Source organism: Vanessa cardui, chromosome 15 (assembly GCF_905220365.1).
Source record: "Vanessa cardui chromosome 15, ilVanCard2.1, whole genome shotgun sequence".
NCBI lineage: Eukaryota > Metazoa > Arthropoda > Insecta > Lepidoptera > Nymphalidae > Vanessa > Vanessa cardui.
The window spans coordinates 5,998,972-6,023,760 of NC_061137.1; the positions used below are offsets into that span (position 1 = coordinate 5,998,972).

At 31.9% G+C, this 24,789-nt stretch overlaps 1 protein-coding gene across 1 annotated transcript in view; it reads left to right on the forward strand.

The window, feature by feature from the left end:
• The window catches only part of LOC124535888, a 120,992-nt gene that overhangs the window by 81,013 nt on the left and 15,190 nt on the right, over positions 1 to 24,789 (forward strand). Inside the window, exons 7-8 of the mRNA XM_047112288.1 lie at positions 16,291 to 16,552; positions 22,627 to 22,807. Of these exons, the coding sequence (XP_046968244.1) occupies positions 16,291 to 16,552; positions 22,627 to 22,807 (443 nt within the window). The remainder of the gene's footprint in view (positions 1 to 16,290; positions 16,553 to 22,626; positions 22,808 to 24,789) is intronic.

Sequence of the window (24,789 nt, forward strand, 5' to 3'; positions counted from 1 at the left end):
AATAATTCATTAATAATTTCATATAACATTTCCAAATGCTTTTACATAATTGTATTTATACTAAATGTTTTTATAATGCTATCAATTTACTAAATTATTTATTTAAAAAGGCTCTACACAATTTGGATGTTTTATATGTTATCATATCAATTAATTTAAATCACTAGTCATACATTTGTTATTTATAGTAAACAATAATAATAGAATCCCACTTTGATTTTTATTTTTATTCTATTAAACAAAAAAGCAGATTGTGCAAAGGGTAGGCCTAATGCTACTGCATCGATTTCAACAAAAAAATCAACCTCAAAATGAATAGGAAAGTTTCTATGGCATGCAAAACTAAAGTAAATAAAAAAGATATTTCTAACACTACAGTTTACCTAGTCTGCTACTGCAAGCGTAACGTTAGTTAATCAAAAAAAGAGATATAATATAGGTTGAAATAATTAGCTAAAAATGAAATCACAATCTTAAACAGCCAATTTTCTCGTATGACAGTAAACGAGATTTTAGAATAATTATCAAGTATGTTCAAGCTAACTATAATATGTTATAACTAACTATTTACATTATTAACAAGCCAACAAAAGCCACTAATAGCAGCCAACGCTTCGAACGTTCGTTACAAATTCCTTTTAATAACTAAGTTAAATTATATAGTCACGATTCTGAAGATTTTCAATAACTTTATGAAGCTTTTACAAAATTACATTATAAGCCTGTTAAAACAGCGCTCGAGTTCTTGCAGCCACAAAAGACTAGTTCGTAGTTGACTTTACCTTTGAGTACTTTCGAATTAATTTCAACATACTTCATCTTGAATGTTAAAATAATAATAACAAATTTCCTCACATTCTACTATAAAATAAAAGTAAAGTAAAGTAACAGCCTGTACATTTCCCACTGCTTAGATAAGGCCTCCTCTTCCATTAAGGAGAGGGTTTGGAACATATTCCACCACGCTGTTCCAATGCGGGTTGGTGGAATGCACATGTGGCAGAATTTCGATGAAATTAGACACATGCAGGTTTCCTCAGGATGTTTTCCTTCACCGCCGAGCACGAGATGAATTATAAACACAAATTAAGCACAAATATATGGTGGTGCTTGCCTGGGTTTGAACCCTCAATCATCGGTTAAGTTGCACGCGTTCTAACCACTGGGCATAATCCTACATTCTGCTATAACATATGAATATTCCAATTTAGTTTCTTGTTTTTATTCATCGTCATTTTTTTGGTTAACATAATGTGATTTAATTGATTCAGTAGTTCTTATAAATATATTCCACCAATGATATCATTGATATCACCAATTAATAAAAGTAACCTCTACTTTATCTACCGAATTGATTTTGTGATTATTCAGCATCAGATCATGAATACGCGATTTAAAATCTGTTCATTTAATCAGGACGACGGGTCAATCAATATTATTGTTTTTACTGTCAAATATTTGAAGCCGTCTGGAGTTAAAAGGGGCTTGGTGTATACGGCCTTGCCTCAGAAATGACGTAACAATTGACATTCTATCGGATAGTGCCAGAATAATACACTCGTACTTATAGCTAGCAATTAACAGCTAATTAGTACAAAAATCTACTTCTATAATAATTTTATAAATTTTATATATGTATTTTATATTTAAAAATGTAATATTATGTGAGTGAAAATAAATAAAAACATTATAAATTTGACATTTTTTTTTATGGAATAGGTTGGCGCACGAGCAAATGGGCCCCCTGATGGTAAGTGGTCACCATCACCCATAGACAATGACGCTGTAAGAAATATTAACTATTCCTTACATCGTCAATGCGCCACCAACCTTGGGAACTGAGATGTTATGTCCCTTGTGCCTGGAGTTACACTGGCTCACTCACCCTTCAAACCGGAACACAACAATACTGAGTACTGTTGTTTGGCGGTAGAATAACTGATAAGTGGGTGGTACCTACTCAGATTGGCTTGCACAAAGTTCTCTTCAGGCTTAAACCGTGGAACCAATTTAGATGAAATTTGATATGGTAATAGTTGGCGCTGTGGGAAAAGAACTCAATTTAATTTACCCATCGAGTTTTAGTAATGAAATATGTATATACAAGTGACATCACTTTTATCCTATAAACAAAAAAGAAGCATTATTTCGAACTAACACTTGTATTCGCTTTTAATTACATTTTCGCATCACTATAATGTTCCGTGTTCTCCATCTAGAATTATAACACATCTTAATGTAATTATGTATTAACAACATTACTATGTGCGAGATTGATAACGTTATCTGAAAATGATATATAGGCACCCAGAGAACACATCACTCAAGTCGTAACGTGGTTAGCAACCAAGAAGCTATTATTATGATTTAAGAGTAAATCTCTTTCATATTATCTTTTGATGTATGGGTTATGCATTTCGAAATTTGAAACGTTAATAATTGATTCATTTTTATGAGATTATTGCCTACTTAATAACATATTAGTTGAAGAAAAATACAGAAAGGTTTCATTTATTTACACGCCATATCAATGCACTTACAATTTAATCGGAAATTCTTTCATAACTTTCTTAGAAAAAAATTAAAAAACAGGTTAAAAACGTTTTTTTTATTAAGTATAGCTGAATTATATCATTAATTTGGAATTCTAAAAATTAAAGAAAGAGTAATCATATTTCACACTATCCGACATCGTTGGCACTTATGTAAGTAATGAGCTAATATATTTATAAAGAGCTTATATATACGTCATAATTTTAGTCTTGCAGGTGGCCAGTGCAAACTAACCTAGGAAAACCACCCGCTCATCATTAATTCCTCCATCACACTAAGTTAATAATTTATACGTTATGACGAATGAGCAATTTAATGTGATACATACGTAGGTACACGAAGCAACGATGTCGTTGTTCAAACATTAGTAATGTAAGGAATGACATCTTACATTGTAAATGTCAAGTACTGTGGAAAATAGGTGATCATTTACAATCACTGCGCATATTTTCTTCTCTGTGTTTAAGTAATAACTTGAAGATTTATATTTTTAACATAGGAGGTTAGGGTAAATAAAAGAAAGACTCGCTTCTTTAATATTTAAATTTATTGATGATTCAATTTACAAATTAAATATGTATGTATGTTATGCAATCGAAAAAGATTTATATTTTTGTGTATAAAATGTAAGCTAAATGATCCCGGGCTCTGGCACAATGTAATAGGGCATACGTGCATCATAATAGGTAGCGTATCCACGAGGAACTAAGTGAATTCCACTAAGTACATCCATGATCATTAATCGAGAACGTGATCGACTCAGTACGTAGGAAAACACTTCACAAACAAAAACATTCCCAAGGACAGTTTCCGTCGGGGAGTCGGTAAGTCATAAAAATCTGTCTAAACCATATATGGTGAAAGTTCATATCCCATATTTTATGACAGCAAAGTACTGCTAAATAAGTATCAGAGCCGTAATGATAATTTAAAGAAAATTGGATGTAACTGACAAATAGACAAACACGAAAACGTCCCGCCCTAAAAAGCAAAGCGAGAACGATTATAATAATCATTTTTAAAGCCGTTTCGTATGATCATATAATAGGAAAGTAGTCATGAAAAGTCCTAAACGCCAAAAGTAACGACTAAACTGTAGTTTAAAAATAAAAGAAAGTAATAGACAGATATAAAATATATTTAATATATAAGGAACACACTGAAATGCTTTAAACATCTACACGAAGAAAAAACTGTGAGTTGGTTCGAAAGAAGCATACATTGCGCGAACCCTTTAAATAATATAAGCGAATGGATCATAAAAGAAAATAAACAAAAGCAGATTTGAAAAATCTAAGAGTTGCATATGATGTGGTTGAAAAGGTAAAGCAGGATTTACGTTCCTTTACCGATTGACCGTAACGGGAGGGCTTAACAAAACTTTTTCAATTTCGATTAATTAAATTGCTCCCGTTTCTCCATGTATCAATGTTATTGTACGTAAAACAATTTTCGATTAATGTAAATAGTGAATTTACGTAATATGCTTAAAATGTGTATATTTATATTATTATTATTTTTTAAAACACCGTAACATGACAACAACGAAACGTTAGTTAAAGGTTGCATTGCATACATGTTTTCAACGAAAATAACATATCGTTTTCAATATTTTTCAAAACCAAAAACTACTATAATGTGACATCATATTTTTATGTTTTGCTGTTCAAACGTCCCATTTAAATACCTCAACCTGTATATTCTTCGAAAAACTTATCAGAAATATTTGTATGAAGCATCTCAATCTGTACCAGATTGAGATGCTTCAAAGGTTATTTTTTTGCTGCATGACTTTCGAGCGCGCCAGTCGGTTTTTATGTAATAGTAAAGCAAGCAAAGGAAATATATAATTTACGTGTAGTAAATAAACTTACTAGGTGGTAGGGCTTTGTGCAAGCCCGTCTGGGTAGGTACCACCTACTCATCAGTTATTCTACTGCCAAATAACAGTATTGTTGTGTACCTGTTTTAAGAGTGAGTGAGCCAGTGTAACTACAGGCACAAGGGACATAACATCTTAGTTCCCAAGGTCGGTGGCACATTGATGATGTAAGGACTAGTTAATATTTCTTACAGTGTCATTGTCTATGGGTGATGGTGACCACTTTCCATCAGGTGACACATATGCTCGTCCGCCAACCTATACCATAAAAAAAAAACTACTCTTTAAGTAAGTAGACCGGTTAATCACAATCACAATCACGTGTGAAAAATTATAATAGTAAGTTAAACTCAATGTTAATGAAAGACACACACGTGAAATAGAAGCTATCAATATAAATTAGACCGTTATCATCTACAATAAAATCTTCAACAGAATACATACACATAGTTTTTTTTTTATTATTTCGTTAAATATAAATGGCATTCAGAACATATTAGTGTTATATTAATGTATCTTTACTGATACATTAATTTAATACAGACACGTCTTACACAAGCTTTTAGTTGTGCAAAATCCACCGCAGATTAGACTGTGATGACGTAGCGGTTTAAAATTTGTTGATTCTGAAAATTATACAAGCTTAGTATTGTGGAGACGGAAATTTTATGTAAAAATTAAAATTTTGTAACGTTCAGTTTTATTTTTGTTTTATTCACTACGTATTATAAAACAAAGTGATCGGACGCATCTGTCTATTTGTTCGCAATAAACTCTTAAACTACTGTCCGTTTTTTGATGCGATTTTCACTAATACAGAGATTCATAAGGAAGGTTTTGGTTATAATTTAATAAGGTTTTTGTGTAAATAACTTGAAATAGAACGAAAATTATTAAACATGTCGAAAAAAACAACAAAAAAAAATATTTAAAAGATTATGTCCAACCCGTGCGGATCCGAGACGAGCAGCTAGTATAATTATAAACAAATAAATTGTGCGGTAAATTATGAATAAACATCTTAAGCAAAACTTCGTCTACTTTTATTTGAAAATGTCATAATTACTTTATGAGTCAAAGAAAGCAAAGTATTGGAAAACAATTCGTTTCAATCATTTTTTTAATTGATCCAATATAAAACATAGATAAGTACCGATAAGTCCCGACCAGCTGTTACGCAGTGAATATTTTATTTTTGCTGGTTTTCTTTGATTCATTGAAACGGACCAAGGAGTTTTTATTTGAGGAATTCCTTCTTTTTCTTGTCATTTAAATGTATAGTCAGATATTGATACTGCGTTTAACCTAACCTTCACCACACCTTCCAGTGTTTTTAAACATATAAATTACATACATGAATATATTAATTACCTATTTCGTTATAAAATCCCTACGATGAATATTTCACATAGGTGCTCGGCATTGTTTCACTTGTATCATCATTATATAAATTAATGGAACAACGATACGTCTTCATAAGACTAAAGCAAATATAGTGTGACTATAATACCTAAACTGGTAACACATTTACCAGTAAGTTTGAGCCCGCCTAAACTTGATACGTTTACTATGCAAAGTGGATTACATTGACATAACAGCGCTTTAAAGCGATTTTGGCTGACATGTCCAAACTGAAGATCTGACTTTAATGTTAAAATGTTTAAGGGTCTATATTATACCAAATCATAATATACATTCACTTGAAAACTTATACATTTCTTAGGCTTGTAAAGTATATTACACCAATGTTCCAATACGTCACGGGTCTTATATTAAGATGTATAAAACAATTTGAGTTGGACTTGTTTTCACAATACAATCACATTTATATATTGCTCAAGTTTATACTAATTTCATTAGTGGATAATTTCTGTAGCAAGCTGTCTGTTCTATCTCATTCAGCACACGTTTTCAATTTATCGACCTCTTATCGTCGTAACCTTAAGATCGCTGGCGCCCGGTATCTTACCCTCCTACACGTCTGTACTTGGTTTTGTCTTGTGTAAAACCATTAAAATCAAACGCTTGTATTTGTATTATCTGTGAAAATAATGTTAATGGCACCATTGTTGTATTAAAAGAGTAAACGACATTATTTCATATAACATATTTATTGAAAATAAAGAAATAATTAATGCGTTAAAATATTAGTAGAAAATGTGTAACTACTGAGTTTCTTGCCGGTTCTTCTCGGTAGAATCTACTTTCCGAACCGGTGGAAGCTTCACTTAATTATTAAATGACGATGCAAAAGTGCGTGTAAAAGCCTACTTCAATAAATTTTACTTTGATTTTGATTTTATTCTAACGGGTATTTTTGCGTTATTTATAAAATGTTACACCAATTAAGATATATTATCTATCTACAATAAAAACATGGAAATCAAGTATTATTTTATACATATTTATATTAATATATAGGAGCTTACTGATCGTCAGCTCGTGACCGAATATCAGTAGGAACATCACACATAAAATAAAATAAAAGTCATGATCATGTCTAAGTGATGAGTCAGTCGTATTCATCGATGCTATGATTATTTTATGTATGTGAGTATCAAGTTTCAAGCTCGCATGACGCAAGTACAATAGACAACATTCGAGCGAAATAAAGGAATTAAATGGTAACTAAAGTTTTAAGTGCCATCCTGTGAGAAGTTGACCCGGTCATCGACTAACAATGGCGGAACACAATGCCCGTACCGTCTCGTGTTCGTTGCCATATTCCTTGCCTTCAATTCCTCGTAACTTCACGAGTTTGCTGATAGCTAGCTTAATATCCATAAGTTCGTTTCCTAACTATTGTTTCTCGGTAACAATGGTTTTGTTTCCCCGATACTGTTGCTTTTTCATATAACTCACAGTTTTTATGGTAGAATTTTATCTGTTATTGGAACTCTGAACTCGAAACTTTTTATATTTTTCCGCGGTTGTATTTTAAGAACAAAAACTCGTTTTTCAGAATATGAAGTTTTTAATTTATAATATGTTTTTATTTATATTACGATATCAATGAAAGATAAATAATAGGATTTTATTTTGTACTTATAATTTGCACTGATTTTTTTTTATATTTCATCTAGAAAGAACATGTATGAATAATAATTTTTAACATAATATTGTATAAAGTGCATTGTTATATTATATTAAGGCTGATAGGTAATATAGGAACTAAACAATTAGCGTTTCGCCCTTTTTGTTTTAATCCACAAGTAAATTTCCATATCGTTATTGAGAATATGTTACTGTTTTTCTTTTTTCGTTTTATATAAGCTATAAGTCTGGTTTGAGAAATAAGATAGTTGTTTAATTTCTATAAACATTTGAATTATTATATTTATATATCAACTCGAAATGAGGTTTTTTTAAATATCAAAAATAAACGATTTTTTTTATTAATATCTGTGTACTGAGTGGTCAAACGACAAAAGAGGTTTCAATTAAAAATAAAGATTATAAAATTTTCTCTCAAAAACCTCTGTACATTTTCTTGTGCAAATAATGTTTTGAAAGTCAGACACGAAAAGTCAAGTATCTTGACAAATTCGCGTGACCCACTGAAGGAGGCAGATCTTGTAGTTTTGTTTTTAAATTTTCTAAGAAAAAAATATACGTTGAAATGATTGAATGACCATTAATTATCGTCACAATAACTTAGCTGTCGTTATAATTACAGCTGTCTATAAGATTCTAGCTGAATAGTTGTGCGAAATATTGTGAGTTTCAAGGGCCTTTTGTCTGCCTTCTGTGTATCGTAAATATTTCGTTCCATTGAGATTAATGTACCGTATTAAGGTTTCATGGATTTATTGAAACTTAATTACTGTCCAAGGTATTATGTATATATTATTTCAAATCTTTCTTATGATGAACTGCTGGTCTGGAATGTGTATCGTTAGTGTACCGAAAACAAGGCAGTATAAAGAACGATTATACTACTCATATCCTACAAATAATATCATCCGTCCCCTTAGCTCGTGTTCTTCGAACGTGTAAATAACTTTACACGAGGGAGATTTCCGAGAAGAAAGTGTCTTTGAGCCTAGATTTCGAAGTAACATCTCCCTTTCTATGCGTGTTAATACACTTCGTGCGCAAAATGTAATACTAAGAATTATTAACATAAACATTGAAATAATTAAGTCTCGATAAATTCTGAATTCCCACCGTAGAATAGATAACAGTAGCAAAAAGCTTATATTGCCCAATCGTGTTTAAAGGTAGGCCAGTCTCTTTTCCAATCAACATCCCGATGGACTGAAGATCACAAACAAGCGAAGTTCAGACGCAGGACCAATACCTTTACACGCTTTCCTAGGCACGGTGATGTAAATATTGTCGTGATTTACCGTGTACACTCACAGACATAGATCCAATCGATATAGTATAAAACCCAAGAGAAGGACAAAAACTTGTTTAGAGTCATAACATTATTGAATTTTTTGATTTCATGATTTAAACGGTCACTCACAATCTATACATATAATAAAATTGGAGTGTTTGTAATATTAAAATAGCCCTTTTTTCAACCGACTTCCAAAAGGAGGAGGTTATCAATTCGTCTGTATTTTTTTTTTTTTTACTCTCAGCGTATGAATATACGTAAATATACCAATATAACATTTTTTACAATTTTTTGTCTGTCTGTCTGCATGTTTGTTCCGGATAATCTCTGGAACGGTTGGACCGATTCTGAAGGGACTTTCACTGACAGATAACTGATATAATAAGAAGTAACTTAGACTACAATAGTATTTTTATTTTGTTAAATTCAAACGCGTACAAGGTCGCGGGCACAGCTAGTTATACAAGTTTGTAATTGTATAAAATTTTATATACAATTGTAAGGCATTTGTCAAAAATATAACGTCGTGTTACGAATTATCACTCGCATTGCTTGCTCTTCTTGCTTCATCTTAAATTCAGCTACTTCCGAGAATGTACCATTTCAACATTTCACTTTACTTTGTTCGTAAGCGGCAGTCCCGGAACATAGAATATTCATTTCTCATCTCGATGTAGGCTACCTAATCGTGTAGGAGGGTCCAAAAAATATTTCCCGTGACATTCACTCGCATTATTGATGTATACCAAGTTTAGGTCGGAATTTATTTTTTTGTAATGTTCATTAATATTTCATTATATGGTTTCAACTGGTTTCATATATCGAATGCATAGACAATATTATTATTGTTATTATACAATGTAATTAAAAAATATAGGAAGGTGTCATTTATTTTTGCTTTTGACACAGATCGAATAAATAAAGGCCATACTTATTAGTGATTAAAACAAAAAAAAAATGCTAAAATTCAACTCTAAGATCTTATAATTAAGTTCGAACGAGTTTAATAAGTACTTGAAACAAGTCCCTATCAAAGAGATCGTAGAAGTTATATTAAATCTTTAATAAAGACAAGAAACTTTATTTTCGTCAATAGCGTAACTAAGTATAGGTTTTTTATTATTACATACTATTTATGGTTGAACATTCATATAACAAACCGCGAACCTTGGCAACTAATACCGTAGTATTAGTTATTAATTATAAGAAAGTAGCACATTAATTCGTATGTAAAAATAATATATATTATAAGAATTAATTTGTTCGCTTATTCCAAGTGAAAAGTTTCTTGGAATTATGTTTTCCAAGTCTAGGCAGTGTTTCATTGCCACACTAAAATCTCGTTTTCCGAATCCTCATAAGTTAGACTCTATTATCTTTATTTACACAGTTGACATATTTAAGAAATTGATCAAGATCCTTGTGGAGACAGAGTTGTGGGAATTGTATATATCAAATACTGCTAGCCCAAAGATATTCTAATAAACAGATATGTTATATCCATACTAAACAACAGAAAAAAGTGTGCTGCGCCGGGGACCGTTTATTTCACATTTCGTTACAAGTAAAAAGGATAGCTTGATAAAAACAATAAGTTAAAGGGATAACTAGATGTTTTAATTACGCAAAACGTATTATTACGTAATTACGATGTATTATAACGTATTACTGCGTAAAACGACTAAAGGCAAACGTCCCAATTAGGACGTTTTCTAGTCTTCACTTTTTGTGCGTTAATGACATATCTGTTTACTAGAACATCATTGTGCTAGCCTATGATCATATCGTTATAGATCGTTTCCACTGCCACCTCAGCCGGCCGATCCTTTGTGCTGTGCTTGACGAAACTCGCCTCAGTTTACATATGTATAACGAGGATTTAGGTATATAGTCGTTATCAGTTATGATGATATTCAAAAATAAGTTTAGTCAATCACGTTCGTAATATCTTCCCTTCGATATTCGACTTTTCGGCTGTCATGTCTTCTACGTCGTGACGTCGCCAACATGTACGATAAAAAAATAAATAAATCCTAATTAAACTTTTTGATGCTTCGATGTATATATATTCGTACCGAAATAAATAATAAGTTACAACTAGAATGTCAATTTTTCTACTCGATTTGACTAAGAAATGTAATGAACGAAGCACTCAAATATTCGCCAGAAAATTAAACCAAGCCTCTGTTACAGGGGACCGCGCGTTTTTTTTTTTTTTTTTTTAATGTATAACGCTACATGGTATTGATGCATTTGGCGATAGAAATTATATAATACTACTACTTTTTTTTCGCTGACAGATTATATATAATAGCTTATCGTTTAATTTGTTTTTTAATGTTATGTAATTCTAAAAGTAATTTACACAGAACAAAGTTTAAATATATTTTTGTGCAAAATTCACTTATGACAGCGTGACAAAGGAAAACGTCACTCTGATGTGCCCGAGCTATTTCGCATGCGAGAGAGTTTCATTTTTAATAATTTACCGTGACGTCATGTCACTTCCACTGAGCGACTCTGACACTTAAGCTTAAAAAGTTTCGTGATGGACATATTTTATATATAATTAGAAAGACTAGTCAGCCAATCTATAAAGAAATGATATTAAAATGATTATGAAGCGCGCTGTAGTAATTTATAATCATAAAGACATATGTAAAAAAAAAATTTTTTTTAATACACTAATGGAAAGTTAACTTATAAACGTAATGTAAGTAATTTATAATTTCTGATTTTATAGTCGACTTTGTTATGAAAATAAACGTTAAAGTTAGTATAGTCTAGTTTTAATGCGAAAGTCTAGCGTACTTCAAGTTAATTTACGTGAAAACAGCTTAGCACGTCTTTCAACGTACCGAGATAAGCACTTGAAATAACTGTGAAGTTCAAAAGTCGACGTGAAAATAGTTCCTTAATAACAACGAAAGCATAATATTTTTATTTCAGTGTACACAAGAGAAGTGTTTTGTAGTGTTAAAATATCAAAAACACTGGCCACATAAAGTATTTTATCATAAATAACCACTGATAAACTTACAAGGAAATAAATCACAGTAAATAAGAAAATTTGTAATTCTTCAATTAATTTTAAGTTGCTATTTATCTTTTAAAATAAATAAATATACGTAAATTAGTCATTCTTAATCGAATTCGACAGTTTTACGTAAAAACAATAAAAACTAGTTCATTTTTTTTAATATGTAAGTAACATATTCCACTATATTTCACTGACATTAGTTATAGTTATTGAAAATGACGTTAAAGAAAAAACGATAAAAATGCACCGGTTATATAAGCCGGTGAAACTTGTCATAACATATCTCGATTAAAGTCAGCTCGTATTGAAATAGACCGCATCGGAACTATCCGAAACATACGTTGCGAACTCGTTTGAGGATATGGATATATTTTTATTTTTATTTCATACACGACAGTTTCAGTAGCGGATATACTACTTCGTATCATTTACTTAATTAGAATTAAGCTCGATGTGAAAAGAAATATATTACATTCGAAATTTAAAAACTAAAAACGACTTTATATTTTTTTTATAATCGAATAATTAAATTGACAACAATTAGTGTCTACAACAACTATTTCAATTTTATAGGTATATCTTTATCTTTACATTGTATATAACAAAGTCGCTTATCGCTGTCTGTCCCTATGTATGCATAATTCTTCAAAATTACGCAACGGATTTTGGTGCGGTTTTTTTTATAGATAGAGTGATTCGAGAGGAAGATTTTAATAAGGTATATAATATATGGACAATATAGTAAATAAACGCTGACAATTATAGAACTTTCTAATGTGACGTCGTAAAAAAACAAACTAACCTGTAAAAAGCCGGGGCGAGTCGCTAGTTTGAAATAGGTATTAATTAGTACGTTTTCATGTATAATTACAATTTCCCTTTCAATGGGAACTCTTACCTAAAAAACTAATTCTTGTCATTTTACTAAACTATATCATTTCGTACAATAAAGCGTAAACAAATAAATTGAAAATTTTCGGCTCAGACTTCTCCAAGTTTTTCACATCATTAACCCATTCTTTCAGAAGAATAAACTCAAGAATATTCTTTTATAATATTATATTTAAAGTTGAGTTTAGTTCGTATTTCGTAATAGCAAAAGTCACACTACAATGATACTTAGATAAATATAATAATACAAAGTGAGATTGCTTCGGGAAATTGAAATATATTTTTCATACAAAATTCTTAGTAAATAAAACTCGTTCGTTCCATAGAACGAAGCGAAAAATATTGGATTTAGTCGTGTTCTGATTGATGATGATCAAGTGAGCGAGGAAGTTTAATGTATGTCAATATTTGTTTTTAAAATACGAAACAAACGTATTAATAAAGTTGTTTTTTTTTAACATCTCTTGGTGTTTGTTTGACTCAGTGCTTAAATAACTTCCGGAAAATATCAAAATTGAACCACTGTACCAAATTGAATGAGAAAATAATAACCTGTATCACTTGTCTGTTCGCCGGGTTTCATTCGTTCGATTGCTGTAATTGGCAAAATTTATTGTGATCAGAGAAATTTTCGCATTTACACTGTTTTATTACAATCCAATTATATAAATGATTACCAATCAGATGCCAGTAGTGTCCCATTTTATGTATGAATTTGACTATCAATATGTAAATGTTCCTTCCATATTGAATAAAGAAGTTTGAGTTTGATAACATAAGAGATATAAAATAATAATAATCAACTGGGTCAATCAAAAGGAAAGGCGATCGTTTATAGCGAACTGTCTCAGTAAATCTTTCGAGAAAGAAGCTTTGGAAGAAAACAGCTACGTACAAAAATGATAGAGGGTCTATCTAATAACTATTACATTACACACATAAAAATATCGATTAAATATTTAAAAGTAAACATTTATAAACTACATATTATTTCATATTTGAATAAACGCAAATGATTATTAAACCTTTTTTCCCAATTGTTTTGGAACACAAAAAAAAACGAGTTGAGATGGCCCAGTGGTTAGAAAGCGTGCATCTTAACCGATGCTTGCGAGTTCAAACCCAGGCAAGCAATACTATATATATGTGCTTAATTTTTGTTTATAATTCATCTCGTGCTCGGCAGTGAAGGAAAACATCGTGAGGAAACCTGCATGTGTCTAATTTCATAGAAATTCTGCCTAATGTGCATTCCACCAACCCGCATTGGAAGAGGAGGCCTTATCCCAAGAGTGGGAAATTTACAGGCTGTTACTTTACTTTTTACTTTATTAAAAAAAACTAATTCGTTTTGAAAACTATTATAGTCCTAGTTAAAAGACTTTAATAAACAACATATTTCTAACTTTTAAAATCGGCGTAGAAGATGTTCGAAGCATATATGGGTTAATCTACCCTGCCATCTGAAATTATTTCTTGTAAACAGGTGAAATCAAAACCGACACGTCTGGGCCGTAAGCCGGGGCTTAGAGCGCAATGCTATACGATACGATAACAATTTCAGCTTAAGCGATTAAACATTTCAATTTAATGCGAATATCACTTAAAAATTTGCAAAATTTATTTAAAATTCTTGCAGTGTATCGAGATAAAGGAAAAACATAAAAAAATATTTATTGTACTTTCGCAATAATATAATAATATGAAAAATAATTAAATTTTACTTTTGTTAACTACTGAAGGAAAATTATTAGGGGTCATTAACCTCGCGGGACCCAGTCGTCAAGCTGGTCTAATTTAACAAGTCATTCAGATGAAGTGACATATTAATAGATAAGTATTATTATGCAATGTAGTATTGCTGCTTAAGGCGGTGGATTTATGAATTTACTGGTAAATGATATTATATACAATCTTACTTTCTCTAAACTTACTTTTTAGTTCCAATAAAATCGACATTCGAAGCTATAGTTAGCTTACATTTAATTTATACTTGTAAATTGACAAATTGAGACTACTTATAAGTCTCATTGAATATAGGTTATTTTGTTTTAAGAAGGAAAACAATACTAATATAATTTATCTCATAAAAATATTTAAGTAATATTCGTAGATTTTTTTTATTATCTTTGTTTAACTCGAAAATAGTTAAGTGTACATTCAATGTCGAAAAATAACATTCGGTAACCTGATGTCAAACATTTCTAAGAGGGATATGTAGCTACAATATTTACAATTCTACGTTATGTTCACACAATTTCGCATAGGGTACGTTTAATCCCATTATTTTAACCTGACGGAACGCGTAAGAGCGAAATTTTAGGAGAATTACGTCAACAATACTGTTTTGCGTCAAATTATAAAGGACGAAATACGTTATTTTTTTTATATGCTTATATGAGTATATTCGTGTTTGTAGCATGTTTCTAATATATCATATTACTTTATCAAATACGCATAAAAAATCATATATTTAAATTATCAAATCAAAGTATCAATCAAATAATCAAAGTAAATTGTATAAGTTATTGCTGTATACAACAAAAAAACAACAAAAACAATAGCCTGTAAATTTCCCACTAGTGGGCAAAAGTCTTCTCTCCCTTTGAGAAGGTTCGAAACGCCTTCCACCCCATTGTTCAAATGCGGGTTGGTCGAATATACACGTGGCAGAATTTCTACGAAATTGGACACATGCAGGCTTCCTCACGATGTTTTCCTTCACTGCCGAGCACGAGATGAATATTAAACACAAATTAATCACATGAATATCATATGGTGCTTGCCTGGGTTTGAACCCGTAATCATCGATTAAGATGCACGCGCATTTTTCCAACCATAGCTGTATAAATGTATTACATATAAATAAGAATGGTCCGTTGATACAGTTACTTTGAATAGTTACGGATCATGAAAATCCGCATAGGATTTATACATTTTATCGAGTATTTTATGAACAAATACAAAAGTTGAAAAGTTATCGTCGAACACGCAAAGGCTTTGTTGTTTCTCATCGATAGGTGTACCTGTATAGGTGCATATGGCTGAGGAGTATAATATTTCCTGTAAGGTGGTTTTTCTTAAAGTTGACGACGAGTGGCCGAAAATCAATTCCAATTAAGAAAAAATTTGAATTTTGACAGATCTACAATCCACAGTCTAAACCGATGCCTCTAATATAGAGTCAAAATTTAGCTCCTAACGGAAAAGAAAATTTGTATGAAATTGAAATTCATCGTTATTCTTCTGTTAATGAGTAAAAAACTTGTAACAGTGTTTTGAGATTTCGCCTCTTAGGAGGATTGGAATAAGTTTAAATTGTAAAGAGTAAAACGTCATTTTTGACGTTTCTAAGAAAAATCAATTTCTGTATAATATCCCTGGCGGAGGATGTCCTACGACTGTATAAGTATAAATGTATACTAGATATATAATACTATTTTTATTTTTTATTTAATGTTATTCTCGTATACGACAACTGTCATGTGGTATATCATCGTAATAATCTCATGTTAACTAAATTGCTCTTAGCATACTTTACTAATCATGATTAACTAAACCATAGGAATTTCCTTACAGAACATCGTAGAAGATCAGGATCCCTTGACGAAGCAGCAGAGGACAGCAGCGATAATGGAGGGAGCACGCCAAAGAAAAAAACCGCTATTGAAGAACAGTGGGAGAGGTCAGGCGGCTTCGAACTCACATCAGTGGAACAAGAAACGTATGAAAAATACTTTTATGGAACGGAACATTGGAACTATTTCACAAGCGACGAAGACCTGGGACCCGTGATATTGTCGATAAAACAGGAAACTCTCAATGCAAGAGACCAATTTCGGTAAGTAGAATATTTTGTACTTTAGAAATTATAATCCAGTAAAAAAATAACGCTTTTTCGTACATTCTCTTAAAGTAAGTGTACGAAAAAAAACAACAACATACACTTCGTTGCTTACAAGTTAACACATATTGTATTTGTTTACCTTAAGATTTTGAACACTCCATCAAAATTTCCTATAAGATCCGAGAATGTGGCACATTATTACTACAGACTATATTATCTATTTGAAACGCTCAGATCTATCAATTTCAAGCATTTGTAACGAACGATTCTTGGAATGTTCTCGACTTCATCACCTTTCAAGGGAACGGAATTTAATCAACCTACGTCTAATTAAATTGAAAATAATATAACGCTAATGAACGTTGACTGCGAATTATGATAACAAGCTTAAAATCTTTGATAAATTCTTAATAATTTAGTAAATGTTATATTCAAACCTACATACCTATTAAGTATATGAATTTCATTTTGAAAAATGTTAACAATTTGAAAATTAAATCAAATAATTTTACCCAAGTAAACTTCACAATGAAGCTTTTTGGAATCGTCAATAATTAAATACTACCACCGTTTCGGAAAACAGCTTCTAGCGAGAAGATACATTACAAAATATTTTTAATAATTTCAGAACATCGTAAAAAATATTATTGTTTATCAATTCAATGTTATAAATGGATTAAAATATTAATAAAACCAATAGGGACAAATACCGTAAAGTACATTTATTTAAAATTTTAAATAAAATACCTAATAATAAGAATTAAACAATCTGTCCACTCAACATGAAAATATAATTAAGAATTATTTTGAAATTACGTGGGAATGAATCAGTAAACAGAAAAACGAAAGGAGAACCGTTTAAGGCTGCTGCTGGCAGCCTCCATTATTTACAAAAGAATTTAATTACAAAAAAGTATACTTACTACAAATGCAACGAATTTCAATAGTCTCCATATTTCCTAAATTAAATTTAAGCTATTAGAAATATAATTCGATTTGTAAAAAAATATAAGAGGAAATTATCATTATTGCTTATTTATATTAGAGAAAGACCGAGTTTCTCCTTAATATGGATTGCACGGCAATCTAGCACGGTTATCAGCTCACCCAAAGGCTTGTTTTTTGTACTACCCTTATCACCAAACCTAAATCGATAACCACAAAGTCGATTCCCTAAATGCCTCTGAAACTCATCCTAAAAAATATAATATAACAAAAGAATTCCATTTGTTAGATATCCAGTATCTATTTGACGGTTAATGATTAAAAATATAATAAAACCGTTTAGAAAAAATGCACTTACTCATAGTTGAATAGTCACATCACTACTTGCTTCATTATGTCCATTACAGAAATGTCAATATTATATTGACATATACAATCCATTGGCTTGCTTAAAGCTTAAGAATTATTTTAAGGTTCTCAAGTGGGCAATATTAAATTCATACGACAGAAAGAGGTTGAAGTCGCTAAAACTACTAAGCTAATCGATATTTTAGTTAAGTGAAGATATTTAAGTGGTATACATTCAATATATTTTCTTAAATAACTTTAAGTATGTCTTTGATGCAGCTCTTGTAAAAAAATAGGAACACTAAAATTCTACATAATGCTAAAAGATTTTAAAAAATCGAATTGGAGAATTACGTCAAATAATGTTTTACCGAATATCGCCCTTCAAAATGCTTCCCTCCCTTTAAAATACAAATTTAAATAATTTAGTAGGAAAGGTTACCGTCGGTACCCGCTTCCTAAGTTCGCTAAGATTTTTTATTAAAATATTAATGATGAAGACATTATAAAAAAAATTACTTCGTATTATGTTACGTGCTAATAAGAAGATGCTTATTTACCTACAATGATTAATGTATTCGATAACTTTTCCATTTCCACCTGCGAAGCTAAGGCAAATAAAATGTTTAAGTAGGTACTAGCTTTTATGTTGTAATAAAAACCTCTGATAGAATTATAAAAGTGAAAATGTTGATTTAGGAAAAATTGAGGCATAACTTTATTATTAGTATAAACATTTTTATTGCGTTTGTGCATAATATGTAACTTAAATTTCATTAAAAATTAAATATACAAGAGGCAGAAAGCAATGGAACTCCCTATTTTGGATGTTAATAACATACAAATTAAAGTCAAAGGCAACGCAATTCCAAATATAATTACAATTTTAGATTACATTCGTGTTCGTCACCTTGCAATTTGATTATAGTGTGGTAATCTAATAGTAGTTTCACGCAATAATATGCTATATAATAGACACATGTAATTTGGGGATTTCACTTTATATATTACTAGTAACACGCCCCGGCTCGCACGGGTGCAAACATATGACTTCACAGTAGAAACTTCTAAAATTAACAGTGTTTCTTTGCTAAATTGTCCATGTATTATATATATAAACCTTCTTTTCGAATCACGGAATCACTCTATCTATTGAATAAACCGCATTAAAATCCGTTGCGTAGTTTTAAAGATTAGCATGCATACGGATGTAAGGACAGAGAAAGCGACTTTGTTTTCTACTAAGTAGTGATAATAAGTTTATGAAAATATCAAATATTGCAGCTGTATTGTATCTATCTATTTAATTAGTTAGGACACATAATATACGAAGCCTTCGGAATGCTGAGTCGATATTTTCTCGTTACTAAGTTTCAAAGCATCGTCCTTAGAGAATTCACATTTAAATCAACAAGATACATTTCTGAACCATAAATATTATATAACCCTTATGTCATAATACTTCATCTGTATCCGTGGGGTTGCGTATTTCATCGTTTGGGTTTCTGCTTACCCATATCATATGTGGATAATATAGGTTGGTCTCGTAAATAAATACTGTTTGTTTTGGTTGATTTTTATCTAAGGCTGACCGTGGACTTCCGGGACTGATAACGAAAAGTAAAAAACGATGTTCCAATCTAAACTGGATGAAAATGTAAATTTACACCCAAAACTAAAACTACCAATAATATTCCCATAAGAGCCAGCGTACTCAAGTTGAAATATACGTACAGTAATACAATACTTCACATTACTTCACTTCCTTGGTGGTAGGGCTTTGTGCAAGCCCGTCGGGGTAGGTACCACCCACTTATCAGTTATTCTACCGCCAAATAATAGTAATCAGTATTGTTGTGTTCCAGTTTGAAGGGTGAGTGAGCCAGTGTAACTACAGGCACAAAGGACATAACATCTTAGTTTGGTGGCACTTTGACGATGTAAGGAATAGTTAATATTTCTTACAGCGTCATTGTCTATGTGATGGTGACCACTTACAAACAGGTGGCCCATATGATCGTCCGCCAACCAATAATATAAAAAAAAACATACAAAACTCTAATTCCTGAAGACAACTTGCTAGTCATAATAAACTTGTTTCACATTTATGAGAACCAAGAAATTCACTGGTACGCATATTTTTTTTGTTTTGTTTCTTCAACTACTACCTATCAAATCTTAATCAAACTCCTTACTAGGACTAAGGTCGTGACTATTCCAAAGGCACCTTAAGTGCAATGATTTGTTACTAGTGTCGCAATTCTGGCTCTTTGACTGCCAACGCAATATCTTTCAGCGTCTCGGTATCGTCGAGATTCAAAGCATCTAAACCATTTTGATTGGTAGAAGTGTCCTCATGCTGAAGTCCGTGATTATGCGACATTTGCGTCGTAATTCGGTCGACCATTGTACGACGGAGAATACACTGCATCATTCGCTATATTTTAGATAAGAAATAAGCGGTTACCACTACCCGATATTAAACACTTGAGCACTAAGGTATATTTTAACATGTGCACTTAACTCGTTTATTTTATCGAGGCTCTGACAACTCAGTACTAAACAGTAGAGGTTCTACACAATATACAATAATATATTATAGCTTAATAGTATCCCTGAACTTTATTTTTTTTCTCTTATTTCCTGCCATAATATTGTAAATGATTTTTCATAGAGGGATAACTGTTACTCAATCAAAAATTGCCAAACAGTCTTACTGCCTAAATGATATTTAATACAAATATAGGCAGAAGAAATATAATCTGGTGCAGCACAAGAACAAGAAAAATGTTCCTAGCACTCCCTACCGCTTATAATCAGGCGAAGCCGCTGTCAGAAACTACTGTGATAATAATTATCAATTTATACATAAATGGCATTATTGATGCTTGTTATAACAAAAGCTTATTTGAAAAAGATACCATAAAATAAGTACATTACACGTGTTTAAAATGGTATAAACAAGCTTATGTATTATAAGATAAACAATTATCATTGTAATTTTCAAGATTTCAAGATTTGTAACTTAACAAGAATACGGCTTGTTTGACGAACGGATTTAAAACAACTTCTACGTGTTTTATATTAATGTGCCTTATAAATGTTTTCTCACTTCGGGACTTACGATTCACACGCATTAGGAGAAATGAATAAATTATATAAGGATTACTGTTTTACGTTACGTCTTTGGAATATTAAATAAGGGACTATTTACTTGAATGTGTTTTTGGTGACATTATTCTTAAATAAAATAAAGTCGATCTAAATATTTTACTTTTTTAAATATTTTAAGTCAATTGTTATTTAAAAACTAAAAAGAAATGCAAATATGCTAAAACACAAGGAATGGCTACGCTACGTTTAGCTTGAAATGTGTCAGATTTGATAACTAAATTTAAAATGACATCTAGGTACTAATAAATCGTATTAACCTAAAAAGAAATAATTCAAGCTGACATACACACGAAAGGTGAAGTTGACTTGAGATTAGAAAGCGGAAAATTCAAGTTTAATGTGATTAAAAATGTAAGGCACACGGAAAAAGCAGTGAAATGACGACATATAAAACAGAGACATATCTAGACACGCCATAAAAAATGTCTCTTTTACATAGGAATAACTCCCAGGGAGATTCCCGGTACGATCACCGTGAATACTTACCGGCATTTTCATTATTCTCTGTCATAGGAAAACTGAGACGCGACGAGAAAACTCGAGAATTTAATTAAAGCGCTCTTAAAATTTTTAAAGTTATGAGATACATTGACTTGTTGGGACGAGATTCAATAGAAATATTTTGCTGAGATTCTCAAAAGTAAGATATTCGTGATATTATTTTAATCGACTAATCTTTTTCTAAGTCTGGTTAGACAAATACGTTATTAGAGAGGTTATTCACTATCTTATCGACTAATTAAATTCCGAACATTCATGTGAATTTATGCATACGGTTTATAGATCCATTTGAAACACAGTTGTATTTTGCACTATTAACTAAAATTATGCGGTGAATTCAGCCACGCTCGCTTCGCAAACTAGTTATGTCTAACTAATTTAATATTGGCACTCCATTGAGTTCAAATCAACAGTCGTAACCACTGAACTGGTAATAATAATTAGAGTTTGCTCGAGACGACTGGAGTCCTCGTAATTTCGACGGATGCCTATCACGGAGTGCTTAGTTTGCCTAAACTTCTTTACCTTCCTCTCCTTTGTTGACATTTCCACTCGTTTCACAAAGGGGTCTTTTACTAGTATTTATCTCGACTTAAAATTAAGCCAACAAAAACATTTTGTTTGAATACCATTTATATTAACTTCCTTTGTATAACCGGATTTTAATCAACGTCGAAAGTCCGAAAGGAACACGTACACTTTGTATGTCAACATCGTTTGTGTTGATTACATTGTAACACCAGAATACAGTGCAAATTTACGTAAAACCACATGCAAGTGAATAAAATTCGAATCGAACGGTGAAATGCCGCAGTAAATTCCTTTCGCAAGCAACATTTTAATAGGAAACAGTTCTTTTAGGTTACAAGCATTTATATAGTAGAATAAGTGCACGAAACTCTCGTCTATATGTTTTGTCTAACGTTCTAGAAGCAAATAATGCGTTCATTAATAAATTAATATTAATATTGAATACATATGAAATAACTATAAGAAAGTCGAAATGTAATCATTATTGAAAATTTGAGGAAAACATTTGTGAAGTTGCAGTTTTGGCTTAGCATTAGTACTACGTCATTATCATAACAATTGTCTTCCAGAATCCTAGTGCGGGCAATAAGCTACACTGTGCACGGGTTAATTCCGGCTTCCTGCGTGTTTGCTGATCGTTACAATCGCGAAGAAGTTGTGCGATCCCTCGGCAAGGAAGTCAATATCAACCCCCCGCTTATGTTGGGACAGCTGCCTGATACACCCGAGGAACTGCTCAAATTAGACCAAGTAAGTTTCGATAAATATAATATTATACTGAACTTTTCAGCTTGAAGATTGTTTTACTTTGCAGAAATATTTTCTCGAGAATAGAGTCGAGATGGCCCAGTGGTTAGAACGCGTGCATCTTAACCGATGTGAAACCTGCATGTGACAAATTTCATAGAAATTCTGCCGCATGTGTATTCCACCAACCCGCATTGGAACAGCGTGGTGGAATAAGTTCCACACCTTCTCCTCAAAGGGAGAGGAGGCCTTTAGCCCAGCAGTGGGAATTTACAGGCTATTGTTGTTGTTGTTGTTGTAAATATTTTCTTGAAAATAGATCACAATATTTTCTTCAGATTTTATGAACGATAGATTAACGTTTGTTAATGACTCCAAATGAGAACTTAATTTGACTTTTAAATTAACCCTAACGAGCATCAGTGCACTTGGAAAACAGATTCGCTTGCTGTTTTATTCCTTTGTAAATATTCTTCCCCTATTCTATACATTATTAGCGTAACATTTCAGTTAAATATGTAAGCGAAAAGACGATAAAATCGTTTTAAAAATAAAAGCAGCGTTCGCCGGAGCAACGGCTTATCTCATTTTGCAATGAAACGAAGAACACAAAGTAGTGATGGGATAATACTCGTGAAATAATCGAATAACTTTATGCTTAAGGTCGCGTGATAAACTTGTACAACGGGTGTATGAATTTCATTTATTTAAATTATAAATCTACTACATTTATTATGACGACCTCCGTGGTCGAGTAGTACACCAATTTCGGTTCGATTCCCGGTCGATTCTATGTTAAAAAAATCATTTTCTATGTTGACTTACATCGGGATCAAAGTAATGTATGTGATGTTATCCAATATTTATATTTTCCACTTTAGGACCTACCAATTAAAATAATTGCCTAAAGTATTGCGGTATTCGTTTTTTAATTAAATAATTGAAATGACGACCGCCATGGTTGAGTGGTGTGTACACCAGTTTTCATGGGTACGCCACTCTGAGGTCACGGGTTCGATTCCCGGCCGAATCGATGTAGATTATCATTAGTTTTCTATGTTGTCTTGGGTCTGGGTGTTTTTGGTACCATCGTTACTTCTGATTTCCATAACATAAGTGCTTCAACTACTTACATTGGGATGAGAGTAATGTATGTGATGTTGTATCATATTTATTTATTTATTATTTATTATTATTAATTTTATTGAATTATCTATGAATCTATTTGTAGCATACATTTGTATCCTAAAATGATATTGTGGAATAGTTCTTTTAGCCGAATGTAACTTTCATTCTCAATTGTCCATCGCAACGCTGATTCCAAAAGTAATTTAGCGACAAACGACTTTCGCTGCGATTGTTTTTCCAATTCCCAATTACGAAATAAACGATGCCGCCGCTCGCGCCGTGAAACATTAATGAGAACCGTTAGAAGATACCTATCCCCTCCGCCCTTGAGAGTAAACCCTCCCGACTCCCCGAGCTTGCAACTAATCACGGTAATGAACTAATGACAAGTTTCATGCAAAACTACTTTAGTAACATGTATCAACTTTACCTTTTAGTATGAATGGAGATACTTCAGCCACTATGATTTTACAGTTGAACTACTTAGAAGGGGGAATATGAGATTAAACATAATAAAAGTGGCATCAGCGTACTGGTCTAATCGTTAACCACTCAGACGCCCTCGTCGAATCATAATTTTGAACCTTTTCATATTTAAATATAATTAAAAGACTTAAAAATAAAACAACGTAAGCCGTTTTTTTCTATTAGATCGATATATGTGGATATTCAAATTAAGTGGTTAAAGGGAGGCGCTCTGTAGACCTCAGGGCCCTCCAGAACCCGGCGCCTCGCACCGCCCAGGCGACCCCCAGTAAAGCCGGCGTAAAGTAATAAACATCATTATATTCAATGCATCGTCCAAGAGATTGCTTAAAGATCAAACTAAATTATATAGGTACTTTAAGAATGTACCT